Below are 22,776 nucleotides of genomic sequence, written 5' to 3' on the forward strand. Positions count from 1 at the left end.
CATAGTTCATTTGGTATTAAAAAAAAAAAAAAAAAAAAAAAAAAAAAAAAAAACATTCGTGTGTGCAATACACCTCTAAAAATAATAAAATATGTATTTTTTTGATTAATACTCAAAAATTAATTAAATTAGCAACAATTCACACCACAAAACAATTGTTTAATAAAAACTTGTAAAATAAATAATTCTCTCAACAACTGCAAATGAATAACAAGAAGTTGAATGTAATATTTAATCATCACTTGCCAAAAATGAAATGGATTTTTAATAGTCCTCCGCTCTAGTGAGCGCAATGCGTCAAAAAAAGTTCTATAAATATTAGAAAATTGATGGATGAACATAAAACAAAAAAGTTCACATATTGGATGAAAATTATGTGAAACAAATTCTAAAAAATTTATAGAATTGGAAAATTTGACAACAAAAACACAATCTCTGCATTTGTTAAAAACTTTAAAAAGATCATTATCCACAACCGAAAGAAAAAAGTACTTTCTAATTTGCATAATACAAATAATAACGCTATTTGAATCTTGTAACCCTCTTCAAACTCATGTAACTGAATGATGATGTAAGATTAAGTGCGAAATGTGTTAATATCAAAAAGAGGAAGGCTGTTAACTTTCTTACGATAGAAAATTGAAGTTTCAAGAAAATAACGAATTTTCTCCAAAGTTGATAATTCACGTGAAGAAAATCGATACTATAAGCATATAAGCAAATTAGTTACTCTGATGTTTTGATCTTTGTCTGTGAGTTCAGTTCAACAAATAAAATTATATGTACGCTGAAGAACTCTCCAAGATTCAAAACAATAGATAAAAGGCTAACTATACTTTTTACTATTTGATTTTATGATGCGCTGTTGATTTTGAAGAAGAAAAACGAGTTGAAAATGGACTTATTTGTGACTTGATGAATAAAACCACAACTTGAAAGTTGAAAGGGAAAATTCTCACATTTTCATTAGATTTCGAGAACCAACAATAAACTAATGCAAAATGATGCAGGATAAAACCACTCTTCACTTGTGGAAGTGAAAACAGAGAGTATTATTTAACTTGAGTTTAATCTGAAGATGAGCAACTTATATTTTCAAAGGAGCGCAAATTTCATCTTTCCATGAAGCATTGAATCTTCATATGTTGATTATAAGACGAAAAAATTCTCAAGAGTGAAAATAGGACAAGTCAAATTGTTGAATATTTGAGTGGCACCATAACTTTCGGATTAATTATAAATAATTTTTGTTTATTCAATAAAACATGATCAGGTTAGTTTGACAGAGTTATTTATAATATTTGACAACAAATTTGAATATTTTTGTTTTTTTATCTTTGCACATTATTTCTAATTTTGAAATAATATTTTTTCGATTTTTATTTAATTAAAGCCTGCTTCAAGGAAAATTAGCTTCATAGTAATCCATTTTTCATGACATCGTATGGACGTTATTAACTTGTTTATATTTTTAACTTTTCCCGAACCAATTATAACTCTTTTGCATTCAAAAAAACTTCAGGATTTGATTTCTGAGTTGTAAGATTCTATTAATTTCAAAACAACAGAAAAGCATTGAACAAATTGTACTGAATATGTTGTAAAAGATGCTTTTGCAGGAACTAATTGCCAAACTATTCGAGTCAGCACATCCCCAACTCTTTTGAGCATAACTATCATTCCAATACATTAAAAACGAAAACAATTACCTTTAACAGAAATTCCTATATGCATTCAATGCATGAAAATGCATCAGAATATTTCCATGGGAAAAATACTGATACAAATTGCGAAAATATGCAAATTCCGCAACAAACAGCAGAAGTTACCTCTTCGCAAATAAACCTTCACGACACTTTTTTCGTTTCTGCAATGCAATTAAAAATCATATGATCTTTCAAGCATGCCGAAGACAAAATAGATCAAAACGAATAAACCATTCAAAGCTCGCAAAGCTTTGAAAAATAAGCCAACATGTCATTGCCAGTCTCAAATACAGGCTATATTTACGCAAAAATCCAAACGGCAAATCTATCAACAACAGATCACAGAAGAGAAAACCATGCAGCTAACTATATTTACAAACCCACAACTTATTTCACTTCAAGATCGATAATGCAAACACCAGAACGCAACAGATCGATTGACAGCAGCGACAGATCCACAAAGGCGCTGCCGAAGCCATTTGAAGAACAGGAATACAACCGAAGGATCGTTCTCGAAGATGCACCGTTACAAACAAACACAAAATTGTTTTTTGGAGACAATTCAGTTGCAGATCCAAGAAGATTTGTGTTTATTCAACGTTATAATGAAAAAATGGATAAAGATGAACCCAAATTTGCGAAGATCGATGCAAAGCAAGCAAAAGAAAAAAATTTTGAAATTGATAGTTACATTGACGAAATTGGGCAAAAGGAAGTGCGACAAGGAAGTACATATCATTCGACCATTGAAGAAATTTGCCCAGATTTTAAGCAGAAAAAGCGAAATATTGAAAAGGAAACGAAAAAAGAGCAACTAACAGAGCATAGAAAGATCAGCTGCCCTGAAAAGCACCCTTCAGAAGGAAAGCAGATCTGTATTATTTGCGGTGAAGGCCGAAACAGTACCGAGAATTTACAGCGTGCCGAATGTTCAGATCGTTCATTGGGATCTTTTTATAATGTTAAGAAATTAAATGATACAGCCATTGACAAGATCAGGAGAGATTGTCATAAGATAGAATTCAAAGAAAATTTGCCAGTTCAACAAAAGGAACACAATGAAGATGACATCGAAGCAGACGTTACACAGCCGACATCAAAACTCGAAAAGATCAAAGGAAAAGACGATTTAGATTCACAGAATACGGAAAATGAAAGAAATTATAAAGAAAGAAGCAATAAAAATAATTACATATTTGACGAAGATGCAAAACAGAAGTTTTCACCTCATTTTTTAACTTCTAAAGCATTACAAGGAACAACATCTATTACAAAAATTGGAGATGAAGCATCGAATAGCACAGACGAGAATTATAAAACAACGAAAACAATCGAAAATTTTGAAAATGACGCATTTAAGGAAAATCAAAGAGGAATGAAAATTGAAATGAAAAAAGAAAATATAGGAGATGAAGGAAATACGTTTGAAGAAACTTTTTGCGACAATGGAAGAAATACAGAAATTTATGAAAATACCGAAGAAGAAAAATATGGGAATCAAAAAAAGGGAGCAATACCTGATTTTGAATTAACATTACTTAATGAAGCATCATTGAATGATAAATGCACTTACAAGAATGAAGAGAAGTTCAAAAAAGTTGATTCTTCCTTTCTGGAAAAGATCAAAAAGGTTAATGATTGTTCAAAAGAGAAAAATGTGGATCAATGTGATGATTTTTCTTTGAAAACTTCGAAGGAGATTTCACTTCTAACATCTAAATTTATTACAAAAAATGAAGAATTCTTAAAGAAAAAGATGAGCATGAACAAAAAGGAGATGATTATTTCTGAAACAAAATCAATGATATTTTGTAATTTCAGATTGATAAAATCTCTGAAAAACGATGAACAAACGGTTATTTGCATTTGTGCCAACCAAAGAAAGGCATATCAAGATTATGCAAAAAATGAAATTGAAAATGTGAAAGAAGGAGATGGGAATTTCGAGCAATGTTCTGAGACAGACGATTTCGGCGATGATGAAAATGCGAAAAAATACAGTTTGTTAAGTGATATATCAGAAGAAAACGTTACTGGCGACCATGATGGTGTTATAACTGTTACACACGGGAATCGAAGATTATTTGGAATTGATTCCTTTAAACACTTTTATTGTGGGAGTAATAATAAAAATTTTTTAAAGAGAAAATCCTCGAAAAAGAAGGATAATAACCGACCATTGTTAAATCCCAACGAAGAAGCATTAATATATCCGTTAATTTCTACTTTATCAATTGAATTTGCTGGAAGCTGTAAGTTGTCAAATTATTCTGATCCCAACTTGATGCACAATCCAGAAAGGTTAATTACTGTTGCTCCTATACAAATTCCAAATATAAATATACAAACAAACATCCTCCACAATCTTATAAATAATTCACATCGTTCTATTATTGTCCAGTCATTATCGACAGATACGCACTCACCAACGCCTTCTCCACAGGAAAACGACCAACAACAACCAGAACAGCAATCACTAGCACCTGTTGGAGTGGCGCTCGCAACGGAATCGCACAATACAGATGCAGCATCAAATTCAATACTAACTCAATATTCAGAATTAAACAACGATTCAATCTCAACAATTAATACAAACACAGATATTTCTGTAACAGGTGTGCTATTGACGCCGCCAATGATGAATGTTTATCCGCATTCACGCGAACAAAACAATCAGTTATCGCCCTATATTCCTTCAACTCTTTTATCTGAAGATGATTTCCTTTCCTCAAATAATGCTGTGGATAAGGTCCAAAATTATGCAGTCACAGATCCACAAGCATCCGAGAAGACTTTTTTGTGCGATGAAATTTATGATGAATTGCTATTACCATCATCCCCTCCTGCTTCAACAACACCATTTACATTTGACACCTCTTCAGCTTCTGCATCTTCAGCTGTTGGGCCTCCGTTGAGGCCTATTTCTTTACCACCACTTGCATTAACTCTTTCTATTGCTTCTGATTCATCTACGCTCGCTAGTAACGCTACAAGCCAAGATTCTTCTTTAAACAAGAATGTTGGTAGTAAAATCGAGACTCATTGCACTTTGTCCCCTGAAACGCAACCTTTTGTTTTAATGCCTCTAATTGATTCTAATGCCCAAAGCGTTTTAGTCAGTACATCATTTCAAGCCAGTGAACCTGCATCTTCTTTTGATTCTTGTTGTATTTCAGCATCGTCTGTAACACCTTCACCTTGCTTTGCATCTTCTCCTTCTCTGGCTTCTAATGTGAAGTTCTTTGAGACTCTCGATTCTGCTATCAGCCACTCAATGCTGGAACCATCTGATTATTCTCTTCCTGTGCCGATTGGCTCCCAGATTCTGCCTCTTTTCACACTGGAGTCTTCCGACGCCTTTGCTATGCGCTCCTCATATGCCGCAAACATAACAACTCAACGCAAATCTGTTTATCATTCGACCTGCACAAAGGCTATGACGCCGAAGACGATTGCGCTCGCTCACCAACGGAAAATCGACCAGAGGTCGCTTCCGCTGCGGTTCTCGTCGACAGCCACGATGCAGCTTGCACATATTCAGTGGATCGACATCAGAGAGACAGAAAAGGAACACAGCAATATATCAATGAATTTACCTTTTCTGGGAGGAAGAAGAAAAAATTATTTCGAACAGAATCCCTTGATCCAATCTCCGTTTTTGCCTGCGAATGCAATGAATTCTTCGAGTTCAACACCTGCACCATCAGCAATCTCAAAACATCGCATGCTTTGCACACCGGTTTATATGCTTGAAAAAGACCTTTGTCACCATCAAAGCCAAGCGACTGAGAATTATGTGACTTTCTCGTATTTCAACATCAAACAAGGAGCACATTCAAAAAGCTCAAAAGCGATAATGCCTTCTGTGCACAAGGGAAGAATAGAACATCCAGAACATTTATCAAACGATGAACAGAATTTGAAGGAAAAATCCGAACAACAACAATTTTTAAAGATTAAAGTTAATTGCTCAAAAGATGGAGGCCACAACGAAGATACGCGTAAGCTGCCTAAGTATTGCAGCATTGAACAAGAAGGAGATCAAAAATGTCACTCATCCAATTTTAAGGCTTTGTTCTCTTCAGATGTCACCTCTGCACGTTGCGCATGGCCCACTTTCTCATCGTGTACAAAAGTGTTCGAGAGATATTATTCTCATTTTCCTCAAAGAAAAGCATCAACGACGATAGAGACAGCCACCAACAACTTTAGTACATCTATTTTAAATGAACCAACTGTCACTGAAAATACAAAGCCCTCCAATGATTTGTCGCAAAATACATCTGAACTTTCCTGTTTTTCTACCAAAATTACATCAGATTTTCAGAGCACTGCAATAACATCTTCAAAACGTCACATCAAACTTGATCCTTTGACTTATTCTCTTCATAAAAGGTTCACAGGCCAAACATCAAGTTTTTCAATAGGACAAGCAAAACCTTCTTCACATAAAAGGAAAAAGATGCTCCTAAAACGAACAATTCCAGAGACAAGTCCCAACAAAGAGCTTTTCAGATTTCTTAGCTTCTGCCCCAATCGACTTCATCCCCTTCTGGTATATTCAACAAGGCAGATCCTCAAATCACCAAAGATTGCACTTGACATGCTGGAATATGTGCACAGCCCGTTATATTCACAGCATCGAGCTGTATCTTCTCTGGACAGTCTTCCTTTCCCTTCTGCTATGCACAGTTTTGTGTACGGCCTGGACATTGCTACAGTTCCTTGGAATATTACAGACAAGAAGCAGCTGTGCGAAGCACGTGCTTTCCCTCTGATGAACATCCCCAACGATCTTTTGGTGATGCACGAGCTGTTCTGGCGGCTGCTGCTTGCGCTGCCGGATCTTCGCGGGCTGCGGATAATTCCGTTCTCAGAGGCGGTCGCAGCACTCGGTGAAGTTGAAGCGTGGGAGCTGATGCGGACGTGTGCGCTCGGCTGGCGTCAGTCTGGGCAATTGAAAGCACTGAAGAGAGTGGACGGAGATGACTTGTTTGTGGAAGATGATGAAGATCTATTGAACGAATACGAAAATGATGCAGAAATGGAATCCATAAAAACTACAGGAGGCAAACACTTGCCCGCCCAGATGCGAAATTGTAGAAAGATGAAGTACCCAAATGAAAACAGATCAGAAAAGAAGAGACGCACCAAGCAATCACAAGTCAAGCAATCAAGATTGAATGAATTGAATTCAGTGCGGGACTGCTCAGAATACAGCGACAGCAGAAATGAAACAGACGAAGATGAAATAGAAAGCATAAACGAGGATCGCAATGATTGCAGTGAATTCAGCCAAAGGGAGATGATGAGGAAGTTTGATGGACTGATAAATAGTTGCCTTGTTAGTTCACGTTTTAGCGAAGTCAAAGAAAAGCTTATGCGTCTCAGAGCACTTACCGCAAAAATAGCAAAACTGGACAAAATTTATGAAAAAGAGGAAGACGAGAGCTGGGTCAGTTGGTCGAACAAGCAACTCACTGGAGTTATTCAAACCGCGGAAGAGTTTTTAATTAGGGAATATGCAGAAGTGAATGAATGCCAAGCAAATGACATTTTTACTGAAGGAGGTCGGAAGCTTCAGAACATAACTCCAATCTCTGAAGGCTCTTCATTCGCACATTTTGAATCGTCCGAGGCTCTGCCGTGCTTTGGAATGACTTTAACTTCCAGAGATTTGAAGTTCCCTCCAACCACAACAATTCCTCTAGTCACTTCTCGAATCTTCAAATTTTCTGAAGAAGAGTTCACAAGCTCCTGTTCTGATGACAGCTTTGCTAACGATGCGCTGTTGTTTGAGCATACACTTCCTTCCGATTGCTATCATGCTTTGATGAAAGCTGAGCGTGAAATTTCAATGAACCATCCTTTGTGTAGGATATCTCCCTTAGCCTTTCCAATGCAATCGCAATCACCATCCCTAACCTCTTTGGGCTTCAGTACAAGTTCAAGTGCATCAGCACTAGAATCTTTCAGAATTTCTCGACCTGCGTATTCTTCACCTCTTAATCCTCTTTCGCTTGCCTCTCCATCTGCTTCTGCTTCTGCCTCTGCCTCTATCTCTGCTTCTGCTTCAACTTCTGCTTCTCCATCATATCTCTCTTCATCCAGAATTCCTGAAACACCCGAGACGCTGCATACATCGGCTTCATCTCGCTTTTTATTTTATTCTGATTGTACTTCGCCATTGCCATCACCATCTCCGTCTCGGCCTTTTTCTCCATCGGCTTCTTCAACTCCTTTTTGTCCAATACCCTCTGCAATGCCAACAAGTTCTGAATTTCTTCATCCACCGACTCCTCTGACACCAGTACACGAGTATTCTTTCTGCTCTCCTTTTTCTCTTTCTTCGCCTGAAATGACAGAAAGACTGATGAACTTTTGGTCGTTTTCAAGGATTCCGTCAGCATCTTTCTCATCATCATCTTCTTCTTTTGCTTTGCCAATGCAGCAGAAGCCTCTTCTGAGCCAAACAAGAGAGATGCTCCCGTTTTTGCTTATTCCTCCGCTTATTGTTCCGCCAAACACAGGAAAAGATTCTAATGATGCAAAACTCCCATCAAGGATTGTTGATATGCTGACACTATGTTGTGAAGATAGCAGGAAGCATAATATTATGAAGCATCTGATGGATGTGAAAGACAAAAAGGCTGTTCTTCCTCCAAGCACTTTGATGAAAATCCAGCAACAACTGCAAAAGTTGACTTCTTTTTCAAAGGAGAAAGAAGAATGTCATTGTGAGCATTCAGAAAGTGAAGCATACACGCAGCAGCTGCTCACTGGCATTGACAAGAATGGAGAGGAAGAGCAGAAGAACATTTCTAAAGTTGCAGCTTATCTATCAGGTAGAATTAAACAAGCTAAAAGCGAGGAATCAGATGATCAGAGCATTGCCGATTTGAGCTGCGGGATATGTGACTATTTTGATGACGATAAGAAACGTATCTTGTCTTATGCACTTGGGATTTCTCTTGAAACTTTGATGAAATGTGTCTCTCTTCATCGCAAAAAGCGGAACGGAAAGCATATTCAACAGCACATTCACGATTTAACACGAGAATCACTGCTAAATAAACAAAAGCAACAGAAACAAAGAATACACAAAACAATTGAGAGAAAGGCATTTGATGGGAAGTTTAGATGGATTGAACTTGATGATCGACAATTTGATGATGATGAAGGTAACGATGAAGGCAATGATGAAGATGATGAAGTTAATGATGTCAATTTTATGAGTGTGAATGATATCGAAGGGGATGATAGCGGTGATGGTTCTTCTTTATTTTTATAATAAGGTGTAAAAGCAATTTTCGAAGCATTTATGAGCATTTTGAAATACATTGCAAGCAATTTTTTTGCCATTCGGGCTGAAAGAGAATTTGTGAAGATTCAAATCAGAAGCTAATCGAAGAGGGTATTTTTATTAACTTAAAAAAAAAATAAAAACATTTTGAAGTTTATTTAACATTTTTGCGATCTGAACAGAAAAATGTCTCGAACTTTTCTTTTGAATTTTGATTTGTTAATGTTTCTCTAATTGTACAAAAACTGATTATTCATCTCCATCATGTTAGTTTATATATTTTTATTCTTCTTGTGAATTTTGTCTTGGCTTTATTCAACATCCTTTGCATTCGTTTATTTGCTTCGTCTTTCTGATTTTATTATTGATCAACATAATTTGCACTATGCATTTTTTCCTCCTTTTTTTTCTGTCAAGTGTAGTTTAATTTTATTTATTCACATGAAGAAATTGCGTGTTTTATCTTTGTGATTTTTCATCTGATTATCGTTTGTCTATGCTTACCAGAAATGTGTGTGTACTATCTGAATGAAACTGATGCCCTGTGCATTTATCGTTGCTGTTTCTTACTTAGATTATCTTTCTTACAAAAAAAATCCTTTTTGGAATATTCGTGTCTGTTTAAGTAACTTGAGGGTTGCTTCTCTTTTTTTCTTTCTTCAATTTTTTTTCTTTTTTAATTTAATTTAATTTAATTTAATTTAATTTATTTTTTTAAATGATGTACTCCAATTTTGAATCGCATTGTGAAATATGACAATTTTTTTGAAAATATTTTATTAGTTGTTTGATAATTTAAAACGTTTAGTTGATATATATCGATATCATTTTATACCACAAATACCTCCTTTTTGCAATTGTGGTAATATTGCGTTTTTCATGTTTTCGACTATTTACTTTAGCGATAACATAACTACTTACATTACAACATTCGGATTCTTTATAGTTTTTTTTATTAGGATTATTTATGGTTTCAAAGAAGCTTTGGTTTAATTTTGATTTGAGTTTTTATTTTGGCTTTGATTTTTTCTTTAAATAATATCAACAAAACTTCACATCATGTAGTAATAAATATGAAAAATTTATGTAATATTTTCTTTTTTCACAGAAAAAAATATTATTTTGCTTGTTTTGAAGTTAGTCATTGCAAGAATTTAACTGATTTGACCAAATACATTTGAGTCATTAGTGGAACATTCAACAACCAATTCAAAAATATGACACAATGAAGTTTTTTCAGAATCAAAACTGTTAATGTTGCAAATTAATCAGAAAATGTTATTTATCAGATTACGGGAATACTTTATTCTTTTTCTTAAAAAGAGACAAATTAACATTTGGGGGCATTTCTTTGCAAATGACGAGCGGCAAATTGTTAGCATTATTTTCAAATAGAAAAGATGATAAAAATAGCAGTTATTACAAAAACACAAACACATACCAAATTAAAGCAAAATTAGAAATGAATCATAAAAATGAAGTGAAAGATAACATGATAAGAATTAAATAGCCGTTGTATTTTCGCACAAAAGAAGAAAATCACAAAGCAGAATGTAGTAAAAATTGACTGTTCATTTACTCATTTTTTTATTTAAAAAAAAATAAAATAAAAACAGATTGCTTATTCCACCATGTCGAATGTTTCAGAAGGAGGAAGTCTGACCATCGCCATCAGCAGTGGTGTGGAGTGGCGTTTCGCAGAGATGGCGATCTTCATTGTGTCTGCAGCACCAGACGGATCGATACACTGCACAGACACGACAACAGTGGTGGTTGATCCAGGCAGAAGCGTTGGAAGCTGTTGGGGTTTTGTATATTTAGAGAAATGAAAAAACAAAAAGGAAGAAGAAAGAGAAGAAAGAGAAGAAAGAGAAGAAAGAGATAAAAAGAAAGAGAAAGAGAAGAAAGGGAAAGAGAATATTCAGAAAAATACATATATAAAAAAACCCCAGATGTATAACCGAACAAATCACACCATTCTAACTGGCTGAGTGATTTTCGTTATCTCCTCATTGGCTTGCAGCGTCATAAACAAATCAACCAGCGCAACTTTTGCCACGCAGCTGAGCACCAGTACCACATTAAACTTCGGCCCCAGCCCTTGAATCTGCGCAGACACTTGCACAAAGTTGGATATCAGCCCAGCCCCGGCACCGCCTCCAGGATGGGCTCCAGAAAGACCTTTCCCTCCGCTTGTGCTCAGAAGAGAGACATACGCACGGCTCGTTTCCAACCGGATCTTCGCCAGATCTCTCTGAAAACGACGGTACATTGCTGAGGAGGAACAGAAAATGGAATAATGAGGAAGAATTTAAACAAATCACATAAATATTCAAAAAAAAAAAATGAATTTATTGTTGAAATTTAAATCATGTGGATCATCAAAAAACTATCTTTCATACCTTGGCAGCCTTCTGCCTCAGCCTGAGCCTGCTCGAAGAAGACAGCAGACCGTTTGGGAATGACAATTGGTATGTCTTGTTCATCCAGCGCTGCAGTCGATGATGAAGAAGCACTCAACGACGCAGATTCATCCAAATTTGCCTGACGCTGAATTAAACCGATTCGAAGTGTTCCGCCTTTCTGAGTGGTGACCAGCGCCCCTTCTTCGCTTTCAAAGAAGCCAAATCGCATTCCCACAATGTCCTTTTGTTGTTTAAAGAATCGAAAAAATAAATAAATAAATAAATAAAAACCATTGCAGAAAAATGAAAATTTGAAAGATAGAAAGATGGAAATCAAAGATATTATGAATAATAATTTCTCAACAATTCAAAGTTAACGCAAACCGGAACTTTTGTAGCAGACACGACTGTTTTGTTGTTAAAAACTAGAACATCTCCATTCTCCAGGCTCAGAATGATTCCCTTAAATTGCCTCGCCGTCTTCATCACCATCATCTCCATCGCCACCGCATAGCTGGGCAGCTGCAACGAAAACAGGCATTTCCCTTTGATTGTGTACGCCTCAAACAGCTTGTCCATTCTTGCTATGTAAATTCGCTTTGAGAATATCGCAAGCCCGACAATTCCAGTTCCTGTTGCAATCACATTTCCATTCACTTTTCCATCACGCACAATTCCAACAGACCCATTTCGAAATCCTACAGCGATACGATAATCGGTTGTAAATTCTCCATCCACAGCCAAGCAACACGGGACACCTGGTAGATTAAGTGACAGCAGCATTTTTGAGTTGGCTGGAGATAGTACCATTAATCGTCGTGCTTCTGTTCCAATAACAAGATGAGACAAGTCTGTTTCGTCTTCAATTTGATTATGAATGACAGCGCAACACGTTGCACATGGCCTTTTATTAGAAATGATTAATGATATTGAATCAGAAATATAATGTCAAAAATGAAGCAATGAAATAAAAAAATATCAAAAAATTCAAAACTAACAACAAAAAAATTTTGCAAAATATATTTCATTGCCACTTAAAACATAAAAAACAAGTACATGATAAACGAACTCGTGACGTACCTCCAAACAGCTCCTTTAGATTTTATATCTTCCAGTAAAGCCTCCTGTGCATCTTCATTTTCCAATGCCAGAAGCCTTTGAGCAGATGGTGTTAAAACTGAGCCATCATCACGAATTTGCTCAAGAGCACCGAGAGCATCTTCAAGTTGCATCGAACCTTTTTTTATCCCTTCCCAAACTTTTGCCTCTTCTGCAATTGGTTCAAATACTGGTAATTCGAATTTTGCTTTTGGTCTCAAAATACCATTCTGTGTTTTGTAAAAGTAAAATAGATTTCCACATATTACACCAATCCATGGAGTCATTGGCAATGTTCTATCTGCATAGAACGAAAAAACTGCAGTAGGTGTGTCAAGAAGTGCAAGTTGACTCACGACAGAACCACCTCTCCAAACTCGTAAAAGTCTTTTATCATCTGCTATTATAAGTGCATATTTTCCATCTCCATTTATATCTGAAAGACAGATATTTGTCGATGGAACTGAAGTCCCCGCAAGGGGGTCTGTCAATGCATTAAGCCAAATGTCCTTTTTCCCTGAAGCCAGCGATGTTGATTTTTGAGAATCCATTAGTTTTGATGAAGCGATAAAAGGTGAAGGAAAGGAAAAGTTAAATCCAACAATTCGACATAAACCCTTAATAAATTTATATTTCAAAAAATGAAAATTTTACCAAGTATTGAGCAAAATTTTAATTTGTTTGAAAAAAATACAATGTTGTAACTGAAATGAGTCAACATAAAGCTGTAACGTATTTTGATTTTTTTTCAAAATTTTCACTCAATTTTGAGATTATGACAGGTTATCAGAAATTTTTTTTTCGAAAAAACATTTCAAAAAACAAGAAAGAATAAATATTTTTTATTCATTTGTTTATATCTTTATTGATAATATAATTCGTGTTTGACAAAAGCATTATTGTTCAAAATTTTTCTTCAAATATATTATAGTATGGGCTAATTATTTTGTATATTTTCCCATGAGCTAATGCACAAATGGCAAGAAAAAGGCAGAATTCTGTAGGATTTACATTAATATGTTTAATACATATTTGCAATCTAATTATGGAAAATGATTGTTATCAAGCAAAATTGAACACTTTTAACATTTCTAAAAAAAATAAATCTTATATGCTGAATGAAGCGTTAGCAACGTATTACACAAACGTAAATGGAACAAATGAAGAAGCTTGCGGTTCTTTATCACTTCCCTGCAAATCTATTAGTTTTTTATTGGGGAAGATAAATGATTATTCTAATTTACAAACGATAATCCTTTCAGAGGGATTATTCCCAGAATCAACGATACAAGTCCTTAACGTACAGTTATGTGTAAACGGGTCTACTATTCTACCATCTATTATTCAAACTTATAAAAATGAAGGCGATTCAAGTCTTTTCTTGGTCACTGGAGGTTCTCTACACCTTAATCATGTAAATGTCGTACACTTCATGGTAAAAAACATTTGTGATTATAGCATTATTCAGATTGGAAACGCAAATTGTAACTTATATCTTTTCAACTCAACATTCAGCTCTGACTGTTTTGGAAATGAAGAAAATGAAGAAAATAACATGATGCATAACAAAGGAAATGATGAATCAATATTTCAGAAATGCCAATTTACAATCGGAGGAATAGCTAATTTAACTTGTTGCCAGTTTCGTGACTTTAGAGTTGGATCAACTTCGTTTATTACAATTCAGGCAACTGGAGAAGGTTATATTCGAGACGTGAACTTTACTCACATTCAAAGCACGAGCGGCAGTTATGGTGCAGTGCTACGCGCAACCCCGACAGCTGGAAAGAAAGTTGTTATTGTTGACACTCATTGCAGTGACTGCTCTTTGAAGAGTACTGTTGGCGGAGCATTTTCTTTCCAGCTGTCACCTGATGGGGAACTGTACATGGGTGCTGATTCTTCTTCGACAGATACAAATATCGTGCACAACGAAGTGGAGCATAGTTTCACGCAAAATAGGAATCATAACGAAGCAAGTGGTGAATGCTCTGAAGAAGGAGAAACTGTCCAGTTTGCAAATTGCAAAGCAGGAGAAAAAGTGGAATTTATGGGACAAGTCTTTTACACTGGCGGGAATGGTGGAGCCATCCATCTTGAAATGGTAGAACGCTCCAATTTATTTCAGTTTAAGAACCTTCAATTTCAAGATTGCCATGCGCAGTTCGGCAACAACATCTTTGTTGAAGCGCTGAATTTTTCAGATGTTATCAATTCAACCACTTTCGGCTTTTGCGTGGACTTGAGTTCCCTCGACGACTATTGTGGGTACGAAGCACGAGTGAAGACGAGCCGCCCGTTGGTTGCCTTTCTTAGAGAATTCACAGCCACACAGAGAGCAGAAATTAGTGCGAATGGCGATGACTATTACAAATGTGGCTTTCAGGACTATCCTTGCCGCACAGTCCCTGGAGCTGCGCTGGCGCGATTCAACGAAGCAGACAGGAGAAAGCGATGGTTGCTGCTGCAAAGGGATTTTGAGTTTAGCGATCAGCTGACTTTGGATACAGACAGCTACGACTTTAAAGGAAATAGCTACGAGGAGGTGCACAACATCTATCTAAACAGCAACCCTGCATCTTCTCCTGCGATGGTTGTTATGAGCGTTTCCGTAGCGATTGCTGATCTATTCTTAAGCATCTCAAACTCTTCTCTATCCACTTTTCATTCGGTATTTCTCACAAAAGGATCCAATACTGTTTTCTCGATGCAACATTGCATTTGGCAAATGACTTTTGAAACTGAGCTTGAACACAGCGTGATAAAAAGTGAAAATAGTTCTGTGTCGCTTTGTGATGTTGTGGTGCTGAATAAGATTGCGTTTGGCTCGGGGTGCTTTTTTCAGGCTGACGGAATAGAATGCAATGTGATAATCAATGGAAGTGCTGCCTCTGGGCTGAGCAGGGAAAATGGGAATGGAACGTTGCTGGAGGTGATTGGCGATGGAGACAGAAGTGAAGATGAACATGAAGATGAGATAAGAAATGGAAGAATTGTGAGAAATCAATTAGATGCAACAGAAAATGAAGAGCAAGACTTTTATAACAACGTGGGAGGGAATTCCACCAGTTCATTATCAATTGCAGAAATTTCATATTCTGATAATCAATCTTTCCATTCGAGTTTGCTTGAAACTAACGTTCTTCGAAAACGAGCATATTTACCTCATCTCTCGAAGCAGTCATCAACTATTGAAACCCACGTTACATTAGAAAACATTACTGTGAGTTTATCTTCAGTTACTTCAGATTTGAGCACTGGAGGCGCAATTTTTATTCGTCAAGAATCCCAAATGGTTGTTTCGTTTTCATCTTGTTCGTTCTCGCAATGTTCCGCTCCTGTTATGCCAGCATCTTTTGGAAAAGGAGGAGCTGTTTTCCTACAGAAATTATCTGCTGACACTTTATTTCTGTTTGATGAAAATGTGGATTTTGGCCACACAAACACAGCTGAAGCAGGGAAAAACTTGTTTATAACAAGTCCAAACCTTACTGTATCGATTAAACCAGAACGTCTGGCCTTTTTTGATACGACGGCATTTGATTCAGAGCCTGGTGGATGGGAAGCGAACCTGGACGAACAAGAGCTTCAGGGCTACGATGAAGAAGTCGGGTTGCTGCTGATTCCGCTGAGCTATTTTATTTTGGATGTTTGCGAAGTTGTCTATACAAACAGCACATGTGGAGTGGATATTGGCGCATGTGGCTTCCCAATGCTTCAATGCAACACGATGGGATTCGCATTTGACAGGCAGAAAAGAGGAGTGCAGCATGTGGTTGCTGTTGATGGTATGGCGGAGCATCATGGGGAATGCATAATGGACGATGTGTACACACAAAGTACAGAATTTGATCAATGCTATTCTGCAGAGAGCAACACTGTTGCTTGCTTGTCTGCGTTTTCATATGTTGTTCGCAGTGAACTGGCTTCAACAAGCAGTCATTATTCAAATATTCACATTGATGATTCTAAAAAGCGTCACAGTCACGGTCAGATAAGAAATGACGATTATTATATTAATGCGGATAATGAAAAAGATAATCTCGCATCAATCACGATTGTTGATAACGGAACGGAAATTCCAATGCTGATTCAGATAAAGTCATCATCATTGTTTCAATCTGTAATATTATTCTGCCCTTCAACTCTGAACTTTCATACGACTTTAGCAGCTGTGGAGAATCGAGCTTTGCTTGTGATGGACGGGTGCAGTGTGACAAAAATGCATTACACGCGCCTTTTTGAGTACTTTCTTATCTCAGTCAGCGACGATGCTTCACTGATGCTTTTAAACTTCGCTGCAGTTGGCTTGTCGTTTAAAGGATCTTATTGTTTTATTGACGCAAATGGAAATAGAGGAAGTTCACGACATTTTGGAAGCAATGCTTTGCTGCAACAAGAAGAGCTATCTATTTTCAATTCTGAAGGAAGAGCGCAAGATATGATTAAGAATGATGCATTTAGTGCAAATCAACAAAAAAACAGCGAATCTTCCCAATCATTTGTTTCTATCAAAGGTCTAACTCTTAACGAGTGCTTTACTGAAAGTGCCGAAGCCTTTGCGATTGTATCGGAATGTGCATCTTTTGCTTTGACAGAATCCGTTCTAGCCAATTGCTGTTCAACAGAAAGCCCACTGTTTTCAATCAGAAACGTCAGATCAATCAAAATTAACTGCGTAACTACTCAATCTTTGGAGATGCAAAGAGGAAGCGGGGCGATGATGCAGCTTGTGACAGGAGGAGAAGGAATAACATTTGACGATAGAGACAAATGTGATATTACAAATATATCTGTTTCACATCTTGGAATGAATGCATCCTCTTCAAAAGCGGAAGGCGGATGGATGAAAATTACAATTGAGAAAAAAGGAACAGTTCTTTTTGAGAATTGCAGTGCGAGCTCGTGCGCTGCCGTATCGTCCTCCTCTGGATTCAAAGGACGTGGTGGAGGTGTATATCTTTTTCTATCAGCAGAGGCTGATCGCAATTACCAATTTCGCAACATGGTATTTCTCAACAACTCTGCCGATATCGGAAGAGATCTGTTTGTATCAGCTCCAGATTTGCCTGTATATATTGACCAGAACAAGTTTGATTGGAATCTTTTCCCTTCAGCTTATCAGCATGACGATGCGCTTTGGGGAACAACACGCCCTGTTCCAACAGACAGACAAGATGGAGATTATTTAGATTTGTTTGAACTTCTCAATTATCATTCAGAAAGAGTGTATCTTGACTGCGAGGAAGGAGAAGATGATGTTATTTTATGTGGATCAAGAACGACTCCATGTTCGAGTATAAACGGAGGGGCTGTGCATCGAAGAGAAGAATATCCATCTAACAAGCAAAGAAATAGAGGAAATGCTCACGTGAAGCAACTTAACAATCTGCGAAAAATTACTGGACATAGAAATCAGGTAGATGAAAGTCAGAATGAGAAATTAAATAAAGATGGACTCAATAAAAGCAAGTCATTGCAATTGAATGCTAATTCAGCGCTTCCTCCAGTTAAGCTTGTTGTTATGCATCATAGCAGAATAATAGCCTCTCAATCTGTTAACAGATTGGAGCTAACTTCTGATACCAAAGAGAATGCCATCGTTGACGTTCTTCCCAGCCAGTCTCAAGCATCTGTCTCAAATTCAATAGACAGAAAAGAAGAGCAATCTCAAAATAAAAGAAAAGTTCAGAATGATTTAAATGGCCTGCTGTTTATTGACAGCTTGCATTTTATTGTTTCTTCCATTTGCTTTGTGATGCTCTACTCAATTCCGTTTGAATCCTTCATAATTTCACAAGGCGAACTTGTTAGTCTTTCTTCTGTTGTGTTCTCTTTTCCTTTGTCTAATTCAAATGCTGTGAACAATCTGCTTGGTTCTTCATCGACTTCCCTCAATGATGTCTCTTTTTCTTCTCATCTCATAAAAATGTTATCTGGCTCTCTTTCGATGGAATATTTAACTTTTTCTTTTTCAGCATCTTCTTCTTCTCTCGCTTCCTCACAATTTTCATATTTTGCTTTTTCTGTCACTCCCTTTGTTTTCGCTAGTGATGCAAATCTGACAATTCATGATTGCACTTTCACAAATGTTACGATCGAAGATGGCTCATTCTTGTCTTTCTCTCCTTCTTCTATTGGGCATCAATCAAATTCTGACTCTGCGTTTCACTGTCTTTCACAAACAACTCAGTCTTCTGTTGGATTGGATTCTGTGTCTTTCTTCAATGTTACAACAACGGACGGCTATTCGCCTTCAATTTCTTCTTTTTCTCAGTCAACGCATACGCTTCACTTCTCCAATTGCACATTTCATTGCTGTGATTGTTCTTCTATTGAGACTCTCACAAGCAATTTGTTCACATTGAAAAATGGAAAAAGAGAAAGAGAAAGAAGTATGCAGAATTCTTCTTCCAGCCCATCTTCACCTTCTTCTTCATCTTCTTTTTCTTCTGCTGATCTTTCAGAAGTAAATCAACTTGGGCAAGTCTTGCTTCTAGACAGCGCAAACGCTATATTTGATTATTGTCTTTTTAAAGGAGGTGTCAATGTAGATTCTGAAAGCAGCAATCGTCTTTCGTCTTTCATCGCTTCTTCCTCGTCTTATTCATCTCATTCATCTCATTCCACTTCAACTGCTCTCAATTCACATCGCTTATCATCACAGACCTTAACTCCAGAGCTCAACTCGCATTCGTTCTGCTCCTGGAACACCTCTCTTATTCATCTGTCTTCGGCTTCTGCTCATTTCAAAGAGTGCTTTTTCTATCGCTCTGCTTGCCCTCCTCTTTCTGCATCTGGCGGAGAACTTGATCTGAATTCGTGCTTTTTTAAGGACAATATTCCTTTGTCAAATTATAACAAGCTGCAAGAAAGTGACTTATCGTCTTCTTCTTTTTCTTCTTCTTCTTCCTCTGATTCTGATTCTGCTTCTGCTTCGTCGTCATCTTTCTATTCAATTGTGTCGCGATATCCTTCTACACGTGCCAATCTCATCTGTTCAGATGGAGCTCTTTTACAGCTGCATAACAACTCTGATCTTTCTGATCCAAACAAAGTTTCAGAGAAAAGCAACTTGCAAAACAACTTGTGGATGACTGTTGATGGGTGTGTTGTTCAAAATGCAGCGGACGGACAAGAATCGATAAATTTCATTCCTTCTGTTCGCAAAATTGAAGTTGTTAATAAAGTTATCTTATTGATTGGAGAAGAATACGATTTTTATTTAAATTTTACTAACAGAACCATCCCAAACGAGAATCAGCGTATTGAGATAGAAAAACATGCACAGCACGAACATTCATCTAGAATTTACAAGTCTTTTAATGAAGGTTATTCCAATAATTCGGTTTCTGATGAATTTTATTATCTCGTGTTCAGAGGCGCCAATCTTCTCCCGTGCAATATTTCATTTGATGTAGTTTTCACAGTACCGAAGGAAGTAAATAACTCAAAAGAGTCAGATGATTTAAATGAATCCAAGAAAAATATTAATACTTACAGCAAAGACTCAAATGGGATGAATGAATACAAGGAGAATTCTGAACATTCAAGAAAAATGAGTCGACAATCCACAACTGCTGAAGGCGAAAATCTTGAGATGGAAATACACAAAACTGAATATCAGTTCGAATTGTTTGTGAATGAAGGCGTTGCTATTGCGAAAATAGAGAAGCAAGTTTTGGACGGTGCAATACGAGAAGAGGAGGTGTCAGTTGTTGTGAAATATTGGACAGGGCAAATAGAAGCAAAAGAAACAGAAGTAGAGGCAGAAGAAGAAGAAGAAAGAAATGCTGAGAGCCATTCAGGTTCTCGTTTCTTTGTAAATACAAAGAGTTTGACTAGAAATTCTCTGTCTTCAAGTAACTCATTTGCACCAATTGTGCATACGCTTAGTCCAATTGTCCTGAAGAATGCAACACTGACTCCTCTTCCAATTGAAGAAACTGTCGAAGCAAAGCCTTTGTCTTCAACGACAATTGCGTTGATTTCTGTGTCTTCTCTTCTTCTTTTGATCGTCTGTGCCACTTTGCTAACGTGGTTGATTTGCTTTGTTGTGAAATTCTACAAGAAAAAGAAAAAAGAAGAAGCACAACAAAAGAAGGCGGAAAGAATAATTGAACAGGTCATTCGAATTGAGGAAGACAAAAGGCTGCTGGAGGGTGACGAAGAGTTTGAGTTTGTGGAGGAAGAAGAGAATGAGGAAAAAGAGAAGATTGAAAAGCAAATACAAACAGGCGATCACGTTTATGATGAATATGATCCTCTCGAATGCAACGAAAAAAGAATGAAAGAATATCATTTCGTGGAAGATGAAGCAAATGGTGCTGGAGTGCTTATTGCTGAGGTTGAAAAAGAAGAAAAAGCGCAAAACGAGTCTTGCAATATGCATTCAATAAGCTTTCCGGACAAATATATATTTGCAAATCCTGATCAATCTCCAAATGAAATGAATGAGAAGAAAGAAGAGAAAGAGACGGAAGAAGATAAGAATGGCAGGAGTTGTGAACGAAAAAAAATTGAAAATGATGAAAATCCAATTTTCAGTCAAATGAATGCTTCAAGCAGAATTAACCAGAGAGCTCAGAGCAAAGATGAGGAGAAAAGAGAGAACAGCACAACGCCTGATGTTTTGCCTGTGAGAGAAGCAAACGCCACATTCTGTGCAAGTGAGTATGAAACAATAAGAGAAAACACAAAGGAAGAAGAAGAAGAAGAAGAAGAAGAAGAAGAAGAAATCGAGGAAGAAGCGAAAAGAAAGAACGATGTTAAAAATGGAAAAGGCAAACGTCAATGTACCGATTTGAATGATGTTGCAATTGGCGACGAAAGAAAGAAAGTTGTTATTGTTTCAGTTGATAATGAAACCAACAACATAAGAGTTCAGAAAGATGCAAGAGAAGAAAGAAGAGATGATGAATCACCATCGTCTTCTGAAATCTCTTTCTCTTCATCTTCATCTTCATCTTCAATAATGAGCACACATTCAAGAATAAACAATAACTCAACCAATGACGAAGTTCCTAAAGGAATTGATTCGTCAACATCGTCTACAGGCAATTCTCCTGTTCTGTTCACCACCAACGTTGTTGATGCATCGGTTTCCCCGATCCCTCCACCTCAGCCTCCTTCATTCCAGCAGATAAAACCATTGCTTATGGAGATCAAGCAAATGAAGGAAGCTGAAGAGAAAGACGTTAAGCAGCATAGAATTCTGGAAGAAGAAGAGAGAAAAGCCAAAATGAGAGAAACAGTTGAAATTATGAAGGAAAAAGCTTTTAGAGAGAAATTGGAGAAGTTTATACAGACAAAAAAAGAGCAGCTTAGTAAAAAGAAAGAAGAGGAGAAAAAGAAAAAGAAAAACAAGCGAATGAATAAGAAATGTGAGAAGATTGATTGGGACAAATGGATCGATGAAATTGTCGGGATGGATTTAGCGTACATTCAAGATCAGCCAGAAAATTGTTCAGAAGAAAGCACATCAGCGAATAGCAATGAAATGAACGATGATTCAGCCAAAGTTGTGCTAAGCATGCAAACAGAACAGTTTTCTTCTGAAGGCAACTGGCTGAATGACATTCTTGGCATGGCAGAAGCGTCTTATTTGCTTTCTCGTGAAGAACATGCAAGTGAAAATGAGCTTGGAAAGCTAGACAATAGAACTGTTGCTGGAACAAATGAAGAAGTGAAACCATTTCTCACCCAAAGCCATGTCCGTGAAGATGAGAATGAAGCTGACATCAAAGTTGCTCAAAAAATGGAATCGCAAATAGAAATTATTGAGAGCTGGCTGAAAGGAGTCGTTGGGATGGATGGGTGACTTATGTAGCAGTTTAAGTAATTCATTATTTATTTATTTAATATCCAAGTTTAAAACCTGCAGTACCCTGATGTTTTATAAAAGAGTTTTGAGTTATGTATCAAAACGAGGGGTTGAATTTTAATTAATGTTCTAATAAAAAAGTGTTTAGAATTTATTGATATTTTTTATGTGTCAAATGAAGAATCATTTCGCTATGCTTTTATTTGATATTATTCTTATCTTTATTTCACAATCTAGGTGAATGGAATTTTCGTTTCGGAGAAATTTTATTTCTATTAACATTTATGTAAATGAAGAGGATATTAATTGTTAAAAGAGAAAAGATGAATTCTTTTTAAGTTTTATATGTCTGAGTATTTTCTTATCGTTTTAATTTTCATTTCTTTTTATGTTAGAGAAATTCGAAAAAGTATTCTTCTTATCATTGAATTTTTTAAGTTT

At 36.6% G+C, this 22,776-nt stretch overlaps 3 protein-coding genes across 3 annotated transcripts; 2 read left to right on the forward strand and 1 right to left on the reverse strand.

Annotated features, from left to right (window-relative positions):
* Positions 1-1,974: 1,974 nt before the first annotated feature.
* MONOS_7165 (uncharacterized protein) lies at positions 1,975-8,997 on the forward strand (the record flags this gene model as incomplete). Its single annotated transcript, XM_067877472.1, has 2 exons — positions 1,975-3,336; positions 4,108-8,997. 2 exons carry the CDS (start codon positions 1,975-1,977, stop codon positions 8,995-8,997), a joined length of 6,252 nt encoding a protein of 2,083 aa, XP_067728156.1.
* A 1,351-nt stretch (positions 8,998-10,348) lies between these two features.
* Positions 10,349-13,124, reverse strand: MONOS_7166 (putative bardet-Biedl syndrome 1 family protein). Its single transcript, XM_067877473.1, has 5 exons — positions 12,495-13,124; positions 11,799-12,318; positions 11,412-11,655; positions 10,985-11,283; positions 10,349-10,807 (listed from the first exon to the last, which is right to left on the reverse strand). Exons 1-5 carry the CDS (start codon positions 13,061-13,063, stop codon positions 10,631-10,633), a joined length of 1,809 nt encoding a protein of 602 aa, XP_067728157.1. The 5' UTR covers positions 13,064-13,124; the 3' UTR covers positions 10,349-10,630.
* Positions 13,125-13,930: 806 nt separating this feature from the next.
* MONOS_7167 (uncharacterized protein) lies at positions 13,931-22,764 on the forward strand (the record flags this gene model as incomplete). Its single annotated transcript, XM_067877474.1, has 2 exons — positions 13,931-13,947; positions 14,028-22,764. The coding sequence occupies 2 exons, from the start codon at positions 13,931-13,933 to the stop codon at positions 22,330-22,332; spliced, it is 8,322 nt and encodes a 2,773-aa protein (XP_067728158.1). The 3' UTR covers positions 22,333-22,764.
* Positions 22,765-22,776: the final 12 nt, after the last annotated feature.

Source organism: Monocercomonoides exilis (assembly GCF_001643675.1).
Source record: "Monocercomonoides exilis strain PA203 chromosome Unknown scaffold20-1493094, whole genome shotgun sequence".
Taxonomy (NCBI): domain Eukaryota; phylum Preaxostyla; order Oxymonadida; family Polymastigidae; genus Monocercomonoides; species Monocercomonoides exilis.